Source organism: Nansenia antarctica (genome assembly GCF_963989245.1).
Source record: "Nansenia antarctica genome assembly, chromosome: 1".
Taxonomy (NCBI): Eukaryota; Metazoa; Chordata; class Actinopteri; order Argentiniformes; family Microstomatidae; genus Nansenia; species Nansenia antarctica.
In genome coordinates this window covers 49,853,190-49,863,189 of record NC_137674.1, presented here as the reverse complement: position 1 = coordinate 49,863,189, position 10,000 = coordinate 49,853,190, and the positions used below count along the sequence as shown (strand labels likewise).

Sequence of the window (10,000 nt, the reverse complement as noted above, 5' to 3'; positions counted from 1 at the left end):
TACTCATTTCCCAACTCTCACCCTACACTGACCTTCCCCTGATTAACGGTGACTAACCGCCCTCTCCCTCTCCCTCTCCCTCTCCCTCCCTCCCTCTCCCCCCCTCTCCCTCTCCCTCTCCCTCCCTCTCCCCCCCTCCCCCTCTCCCTCTCCCCCGTCCTCCCCCATCCTCTCTCTCCCAGATGGATCTCGGTGCTGCAGAACAGCAAGGAGGAGGCGCTGAACAACGCCTTCAAGGGCGACCAGCACGTGGGGGAGAACAACATCGTGCAGGAGCTGACCAAGGCCATCCTGGGGGAGGTGAAGAGGATGACCGGCAACGACCGCTGCTGCGACTGCGGAGCTCCCAGTGAGTGTGACCAGAGATAACAAACACACACACACACACACACACACACACAGACACAGACAGACACAGACAGACACAGACAGACACACACACACAGAGACAGACACAGAGACGGACACAGACACAGACACAGACAGACACACACAGACAGACACACAGACAGACACACAGACAGACACACAGACAGACACACAGACAGACACACAGACAGACACACAGACAGACACACAGACAGACACACAGACAGACACACACACAGACACACACACAGACAGACACAGACAGACACAGACAGACACACAGACACAGACAGACACACAGACACAGACAGACACACACACACACAGACACAGACACAGACACAGATGCACATGCACACAGACACGCACACACACAGACAGACACACACACACTACCCACACACGCACACAGACACACGCACTCACACAGACACAGACACACAGACAGACACACATGCACACACACACACACACACACACACACTACCCACACGCACACAGACACACGCACACACACACATAGACACACAGAGGAGGCTTCCGTCTTTATCCCCCACCAACCCCCAACACCCAACCCCCTTTTGCACTCACATGCACACACCAAGCACTCGTCGGGAGCCATTTGGGGGTTCAGTGTCTTGCCCGAGGACACCTCGACTGGTCACACGTGGCCACGCCAGGGATCGAACCGCTGACCGTGCGATCATCAGTCGCCGGCTCTTCCTCCTCAGCCACAGCCCACCCACCCCCGCAACCCCCGCCATTCATGCCTGTTCTCCTGCTCCACCCGATTTAGCTGGAGGGACCGGCTTAGCTGGGCTGGCCCGGTCTGTCTGGACGGGCCGGGAGCTGCAGTGATGTTTGAGAGAGGAGTGAGATTGCAGAGCCGGCGGGGGGGGGGCTGGGGGGGCGGGGGGTTGCTCTTAACAGAGAGAGAAACTGGAGTATCTAGGTCAGACTTGATTAACGGTTGAGCGGTCACTGCTGTGACATTGTCCAGTAAGGAGAGGAGGACTGGCCTGGGGCCTGCTGTTAAGGCTGTGAAGGCTGTTAAGGCTGTTAAGGGTCCACAGCAGCGGAGATGTCGAGAGACGCGGTTAACATCCCCGTCAGAAATAGATCCCTCCCCCCCAAGGCACTGCCTTTCCCTTTCAAGGACGTTGTGTGTATTTACCTGTCCTCTGTCCTTTTTCTCTTTTCTCTCTCTCTCTCTCTCTCTCTCTCTCTCTCTCTCTCTGTCTCTCTCTCTCTCGCTCTGTCTCTCTCTCTCTCTCTCCCTCTCCCTCTCTCTCTGTCTCTCTCTCTCTCTGTCTCTCTCTCTCCCTCTCCCTCTCTCTTTTCTCTCTCTCTCTCCCTCTCTCTCTGTCTCTCTCGCTCTCTCCCTCTCTCTCTCTCTCTCCCTCTCCCTCTTTTCTCTCTCTCTCTCTCTCTGTCTCTCTTGCTCCGCTCTCTCTCTCCCTCTCTCTCTCTCTCTCTCTCTCTCTCTCTCTCTCTCTCTCTCTCTCTCTCTCTCCCTCTCCCTCTCTCTCTCTCTCTCTCCCCTTCTTTTCCTCAGATCCCACCTGGCTCTCGACCAACCTGGGCATCCTGACCTGTATAGAATGTTCCGGCATCCACAGGGAGCTGGGCGTCCACTACTCCAGGATCCAGTCCCTCACGCTGGACGTGCTCAGCACCTCAGAACTCTTGGTAACTATGACGATGACGACAATAATAATAATAATGATCATTCTGTTTTGCATTAATACCTTTTATACTGTTTTACCCCTCATGTTGCCATGGGGCTGACCTCTCAGCCCATCTACAACCCGTGTATGAAGTCTGCGTTAGGGGGGGGGGGGGGTTAAGGAGGTTAAGTGCCTTGCTCAAGGGCACAACGGCAGCGGTAGACACCTTCGATATGATGCCAGCAACCCTCCGGTCACACACCAGCTTACGTGCAGCTTGCTACCGAGGTGGGGATCGAACCAGCGACCTTCCGATTGCTGGCCGGCCTCTCTGACCTCTAGACTACCTCTCTAATCTCTAGGCTACCTGCCTCTCTAACCTCTAGGCTACCTCTCTAACCTCTAGGCTACCTCTCTAACCTCTAGACTACCTGCCTCTTTGACCTCTAGGCTACCTCTCTGACCTCTAGGCTACCTGCCTCTCTAACCTCTAGGCTACCTGCCTCTCTGACCTCTAGGCTACCTCTCTGACCTCTAGGCTACCTGCCTCTCTAACCTCTAGGCTACCTGCCTCTCTAACCTCTAGGCTACCTCTCTGACCTCTAGGCTACCTGCCTCTTTGACCTCTAGGCTACCTGCCTCTCTAACCTCTACGCTACCTCTCTAACCTCTAGGCTACCTGCCTCTCTAACCTCTAGGCTACCTCTCTAACCTCTAGGCTACCTCTCTAACCTCTAGGCTACCTGCCTCTCTGACCTCTAGGCTACCTCTCTAACCTCTAGGCTACCTGCCTCTCTAACCTCTAGGCTACCTCTCTAACCTCTAGGCTACCTGCCTCTCTAACCTCTAGGCTACCTGCCTCTCTAACCTCTAGGCTACCTACCTCTCTAACCTCTAGGCTACCTGCCTCTCTGATCTCTAGGCTACCTGCCTCTCTGACCTCTAGGCTACCTCTCTAACCTCTAGGCTACCTGCCTCTCTAACCTCTAGGCTACCTGACCTCTAACCTCTAGGCTACCTGCCTCTCTGACCTCTAGATTACCTGCCTCTCTAACCTCTATACTACCTGCCTCTCTAACCTCTAGGCTACCTGCCTCTCTGACCTCTAGGCTACCTGCCTCTCTAACCTCTAGGCTACCTGACCTCTAACCTCTAGGCTACCTGCCTCTCTGACCTCTAGATTACCTGCCTCTCTAACCTCTATACTACCTGCCTCTCTAACCTCTAGGCTACCTGCCTCTCTAACCTCTAGACTACCTGCCTCTCTAACCTCTAGGCTACCTGCCTCTCTAACCTCTAGGCTACCTGCCTCTCTAACCTCTAGGCTACCTCTCTGACTTCTAGGCTACCTCTCTAACCTCTAAGCTACCTCTCTAACCTCTAGGCTACCTCTCTAACCTCTAGGCTACCTCTGCCCCCAGATGTTATATTTGATGTTTTTCAACAGGCTGGGAGCTGTACAGAGCGGAGCTATCCGTTACACCAAACCTAAAAATCTATTGGCATTTTTCATTAAACGACGATTAAACCGACGTTAGCGTCCTGACTGGAATGAGGAACAGCTGATGGACGGCAGCCACGGAAGATTTTTTCTAGATTAGATTCAACTTTATTGTCGTCGCAGAGTACGAGTACCAGACAACGAAATGCAGTTTAGCGTCTAACAACCAGAAGTGGAAACAGTGTTAACATAAAACGTGGTGTTGATAAGTGACAGGTGCGGTAGTTAGAGGGTATATACAGGAGATGGAATAGCAGTAAGCTACGTACAGTTAAGGTAGCTATCTACAGACGGCGGCCATGTTGTCGATTGCCAAAACAACAAAGCAGAACGAGTTCCGTTTGAGCCAGAACCCTCAGAGGGTGAGGTCCATGGTGATTTACAGCTGGTGCTGTAGGAGAGAGAGAGAGCCAGGCTTGCCAACGCCCTTGGCCTGGTTCTGTTGACCTCTCTTTCCCTCTGCTCAGCCCCGGCGGGACCGCAGACCCGGTTAGAGACTTCTGGAGCCTCGCTTCCGCTATGAATGCTTCACATTTCATTGGGCCTTTTTCTAATATCAGTGTGGCTTTGAGGATTAAATCCCAATTATGATTTTTAGCGTCCCCATGAGTCGTAAAGGCTGCAGTGTTTTTCTTTGTTCTCTCAGTTGGAGTGATGACCCTTGTTAGATGTCAGTGTTCCAGATCCGCTGGCCACAATGCACGCACGCACACACACACACACACACACACACACACACACACACACACATACACACGCACTTTGCTGTTAAAGCAGAGGAAATGGCCCTGAGATAAATGCATATTACTCTCTGGAGAGCTCTCAGATAGGAGACTCATTTGCACATTTATGGACTCTGTCTCTCTGTGTGTGTGTGTGTGTGTGTGTGTGTGTGTGTGTGTGTGTGTGTGTGTGTGTGTGTGTGTGTGTGTGTGTGTGTGTGTGTTCGACCATGCAGCTGGCCAAGAATGTGGGGAATGCAGGCTTTAACGAGATCATGGAGGCTTGTCTATCTGCTGAAGATGTGGTCAAACCCAACCCTGCTAGTGACATGTAAGTTCTCGCTCTCTCTCTCTCTCTCTTTCTCATTAGGTGTGATATTTTTGAAGTGATGATGTTTTAATAAAGACCATCAAAACAAGTCTCCCGCCCTCCCCCTCCCTCCGCCCCGTTACTGGTTCTGGTTGGTTGAGAAGATGGGGGTGTGACCTCAGAGTGACCTTGTGTCACATGTCCTCACTGAAACACACTCATACCCATTCACACTGAAGCACTATAGGGAAGGCATCAATAGCTGGAACATGTTTGATTAAAAAAAGCAGGTTTTGAGGGAATAATACGCCCTTTATAATAATAATTATACATTTAATAATAAGCCCTTAATAATAATAATAAGAATAAATGTAATAATAAGACATTTATAATAGTAATAATAAAACATTTATAATAATAAATGTACCGTAATAATAAGACATTAATAATAATAATAATAATAAATGTAATAATAAGACATTTATAATAATAATAATAAATGTAACAATGAGACATTTATAATAGGAATTATACATTTATTAATAAGCCCTTTTCAGCCCAGCTTTATTAGAGCTCAAAGCAAAGAAACCAATGACAGTGTCTGCTGCTTCTCTCAACCTCCCAGACCCCCCCCCCCCCACACACACACACACACACACACACACACACACACACACACACATGCACATGTACACACACACACATGAGTCATTGTTTTCATTTTAGTCACTTAGCAGACCTTCTTATCCAGGGCGACTTACAATAAGTACACTGGTCTAAAGTAAAACAACTGTATATACGCAACCATCAGCAGTAAGACAGGCATGACTTAGACCCGAGAACACGTGTCACAAGCAGTGTGTCCAGTCTGTCTGTCTGTCTGTATCTCTGGTGTGTCTCCAGTCTGTCTGTATCTCTGGTGTGTGTCTCCAGTCTGTCTGTATCTCTGGTGTGTCTCCAGTCTGTCTGTATCTCTGGTGTGTTTCCAGTCTGTCTGTCTGTACCTCTGGTGTGTGTCTTCAGTCTGTCTGTCTGTACCTCTGGTGTGTGTCTCCAGTCTGTCTGTCTGTACCTCTGGTGTCTGTCTCCAGTCTGTCTGTCTGTACCTCTGGTGTGTGTCTTCAGTCTGTCTGTCTGTACCTCTGGTGTGTGTCTCCAGTCTGTCTGTCTGTCTGTCTGTCTGTACCTCTGGTGTGTGTCTTCAGTCTGTCTGTCTGTCTGTACCTCTGGTGTGTGTCCAGTCTGTCTGTCTGTACCTCTGGTGTGTGTCTTCAGTCTGTCTGTCTGTCTGTCTGTACCTCTGGTGTGTGTCTTCAGTCTGTCTGTCTGTCTGTACCTCTGGTGTGTGTCTCCAGTCTGTCTGTCTGTACCTCTGGTGTGTGTCTTCAGTCTGTCTGTCTGTCTGTACCTCTGGTGTGTGTCTTCAGTCTGTCTGTCTGTCTGTACCTCTGGTGTGTGTCTTCAGTCTGTCTGTCTGTACCTCTGGTGTGTGTCCAGTCTGTCTGTCTGTCTGTACCTCTGGTGTGTGTGTCCAGTCTGTCTGTCTGTACCTCTGGTGTGTGTCTCCAGTCTGTCTGTCTGTACCTCTGGTGTGTGTCTCCAGTCTGTCTGTCTGTACCTCTGGTGTGTGTCTTCAGTCTGTCTGTACCTCTGGTGTGTGTCTTCAGTCTGTCTGTCTGTACCTCTGGTGTGTGTCCAGTCTGTCTGTCTGTCTGTACCTCTGGTGTGTGTCCAGTCTGTCTGTCTGTACCTCTGGTGTGTGTCTCCAGTCTGTCTGTCTGTACCTCTGGTGTGTGTCCAGTCTGTCTGTCTGTCTGGTGTGTGTCTTCAGTCTGTCTGTACCTCTGGTGTGTCTTCAGTCTGTCTGTATCTCTGGTGTGTGTCCCCGCAGGCAGGCCAGGAAGGACTTCATCACGGCCAAGTACACAGAGAAGCGCTTCGCCAGGAGGAAGTGTCCGGACGGGGCGTCCAAACTCCACACGCTGTGCGACGCCGTCAAGGCCCGAGACATCTTCTCCCTCATCCAGGTGTACGCAGAGGGAGTGGACCTGAGGGAGCCCATCCCCCTCGCCAACGGACACGTGGGTATTCCGGGACGAAGTGTGTGAGTGTGTGTGTGCGTGTGCGTGTGCGTGTGCGTGTGCGTGTGCGTGTGCGTGTGCGAGTGCGAGTGCGTGTGCGAGTGCGAGTGCCAGGGAAAACTAAAGGGACATGTCTGACCAGCAAACTGATGCTACATTTCCGTAAGGGTCTAAATTAGGTTAGGGTTAAGGTGAAGGTTAGGGTTAAGATTCAGGTTGAGGTTCAGGTTAGGGTTAGGGTTAAGATTCAGGTTGAGGTTCAGGTTAAGGTTAGGGTTAAGGTTAAGGTTCAGGTTTGGTTGTCTGTCAGTGGGACGCTGGTTCAGGAAGGTCACTCCAGTCTCATCAGGTGACGTCAGGGATGTGGAGGTTAATAGGCAACAAACTTCAAAATCAGTCCCAAAAAATCAACCACGAAAAACAAACGAAAGCTCGTTCTAGGAAATATGTTTGATTGAAGAAACCAGCGCTATGGATGTTGATGTTTCCTTCCTGGCTGAGAATAAACAGCAATTCCACTTTCCGCGGCGTAAATAAATAAAAAGCTGTTAGAACATCAATCGACCCGCTGGCTCGTGTTTAGGCCCGCCACCACCACCTCCGCTCCACCACCACCTCCGCTCCCAGCGGGCAGAGCCACTGATCAAAGCCGGGCACACGGCATGGGTGTATACCTCAGGTGTCAGGAACCCTTCTTGGAAGAATACAAAAGACTGCCACCCCCTAACCAACGCCACGCACACTGTAAAAAATTAACATGTTACAGTATTCTAACTACTGCACACATTACTTGTATACCATTGGAGTAATTTACTACCATACAGTATTACTACAGTGGACTCTGTCCAACGAGTTTGAGTCCTAAAAACTTTTAGTAAAGTTTATTTTTTACTAAGATGAACCGGAAATTCTGTTGTATGATAGTGGTCTAGTCTATTGCAAACTAAAACTGTTAAGTTAAAGGTGTCACTGATGTAAACGGTTACAGCTCCAAGTGGCGGTGAGGTCTGGAAAAATATTGACAAGGTCTTTAAAAAGTCTTAGAAAGGTATTGAAATTAACCTCAAGATTCCTGTATATACCCTGTTATAGAGTAAGATGTAATACAAGCAATTCTGATTGGGTGTCTGACGCTGGCGTGTTTCAGGAACAAGGGGAGACGGCTCTTCACCTGGCGGTCAGACTGGTAGACAGAACGTCCCTCCACATCGTAGACTTCCTCACTCAGAACAGGTAAGGAAGCGGCTCAAAGAAAGAAAGAAAAAAAGAAAAACAACAATGTGGTATCGGGCAAGGTTTTTAAGACTTGAGTATTTAAGACTTGACAAAGGCTACGGCCGCAACTGTTGTCCTATCAAACCACATTTTGTTGCATCTGGAAATTGAGTGTGATGCTTCTACTTTTTAATTGGACGAGGTTCAAACATAACACTGTCATAAGCGTGATGTCATAGATATTGTAACTAGGGTCAGGAGCTTTTGTCCTGACCACATAAGCACTCCATGACCAATACAAACATTGGATCTTGGTTATAGCTTCTGCTTCACCCAGGGGAGGCTGGTGGAGGTAGAAATCAGAGGACGGGCTCATTGGAATGTGCAGTAAAGCCTTCGGTTTCGGCCTCCACCAGCCTCTCCCCTACCGTAACCTCGTACCCTGGCTGCTATTGCTGCGGAGGTATCCCCCCCCCCCCAGAGATGAATGAAGCAGAAATAACCTAAAAAATATTTATAAGGAAAAGAAAAAAAAGCTAAAACAAACCCTCCATGTCCCTCCCCTCCATGTCCCCTCCCCCTCCATGTCCACTCCATGTCCCCTCCCCCTCCATGTCCCCTCCCCCTCCCTGTCCCCTCCCCCTCCATGTCCCCTCCCCTCCATGTCCCCTCCCCTTCCATGTCCCCTCCCCTTCCATGTCCCCTCCCCTTCCATGTCCCCTCCCCTTCCATGTCCCCTCCCCCTCCCTGTCCCCTCCCCCTCCATGTCCCCTCCCCTCCATGTCCCCTCCCCTTCCATGTCCCCTCCCCTTCCATGTCCCCTCCCCCTCCATGTCCCCTCCCCTCCATGTCCCCTCCCCTTCCATGTCCCCTCCCCCTCCAGCATCAACCTGGACAAGCAGACGGCCAAAGGCAGCACGGCGCTCCACTACTGCTGTCTGACGGACAACAGCGAGTGTCTGAAGCTGCTGCTGAGGGGCAAGGCCTCCATCGAGATAGGTAAGAGATACCAACAGAGATAGGTAAGAGATACCAGCAGAGATAGGGAAGAGATACCAGCAGAGATAGGGAAGAGATACCAGCAGAGATAGGGAAGAGACACCAGCAGAGATAGGGAAGAGATACCAACAGAGATAGGGAAGAGATACCAGCAGAGATAGGGAAGAGATACCAACAGAGATAGGGAAGAGATACCAACAGAGCTAGGGAAGAGATACCAACAGAGATAGGGAAGAGATACCAGCAGAGATAGGGAAGAGACACCAACAGAGATAGGGAAGAGATACCAACAGAGATAGGGAAGAGATACCAGCAGAGATAGGGAAGAGATACCAGCAGAGATAGGGAAGAGATACCAACAGAGATAGGGAAGAGATACCAACAGCCAGGACCGTGTACCCCCTTCTCTGTGGGGGGGAGGGTCACAGCAGGACGTCTGGGTCGACAACAAGCATGGAAGCCATGGAGGCTTAAGAAGGAAAAGTGAGGGAAAAGACTTCCTGTTTACTGTTACTGGCGTCAAGTCATCCAGTGGCGTGTGAGTCAAATTAATGTCGGCTTTGGTTATGAAACTAGGAGTCTGAGACTGCCAAAAGAAAGTTAATTGGTTATGAACGCGCACGCACGCACACACACTCCCACACATACACACACACACACACACACACACACACACACACACACACCCACACACACACACACACACACACACACACACACACCCACACACACACACACACACACACACACCCACACACACACACACCCTCCCCATGGAGTTCCCAGAGGGCGTTGGGTCTGCCAATGGACCCTGACAGCACTTTTTTTCTCCCAGCCCCAACCTCTCTCTCTCTGTGCCTCAGCCTGACTCAGACAGCAGCAGCCGTTGATAACAGAGAACAGAGAGAGAAAGAGGAGGAGGACAGAGAGGAGGAGACCAGAGAGAGGCAGAGAGGAGGAGACGGAGACGCTGTAGTGTGGGAAACCTGCTAATTATGCGTCTTCAGCATCACGGTCGACCAAAAAGAACAGGGAGGCCGTGTGCGTGTGTGTGTGCGCGTGTGTATGTGTGCGTGTGTGAGTGTGCGTGTGTGTGTTACAGACAGAGAGAGGCCCTGCCAAGATGCGCCCTGCCA

The 10,000-nt window shown here is 50.6% G+C and overlaps 1 protein-coding gene across 1 annotated transcript in view; it reads left to right on the top strand.

The window, feature by feature from the left end:
- Nucleotides 1-10,000, top strand: part of asap2a (ArfGAP with SH3 domain, ankyrin repeat and PH domain 2a) — a gene marked incomplete at both ends in the record, with an annotated part of 88,039 nt that overhangs the window by 66,496 nt on the left and 11,543 nt on the right. Inside the window, 6 exons of the mRNA XM_080547542.1 lie at nt 183-349; nt 1,925-2,058; nt 4,496-4,590; nt 6,461-6,650; nt 7,798-7,883; nt 8,749-8,864. Coding sequence (XP_080403668.1) covers nt 183-349; nt 1,925-2,058; nt 4,496-4,590; nt 6,461-6,650; nt 7,798-7,883; nt 8,749-8,864 — 788 coding nt within the window. The remainder of the gene's footprint in view (nt 1-182; nt 350-1,924; nt 2,059-4,495; nt 4,591-6,460; nt 6,651-7,797; nt 7,884-8,748; nt 8,865-10,000) is intronic.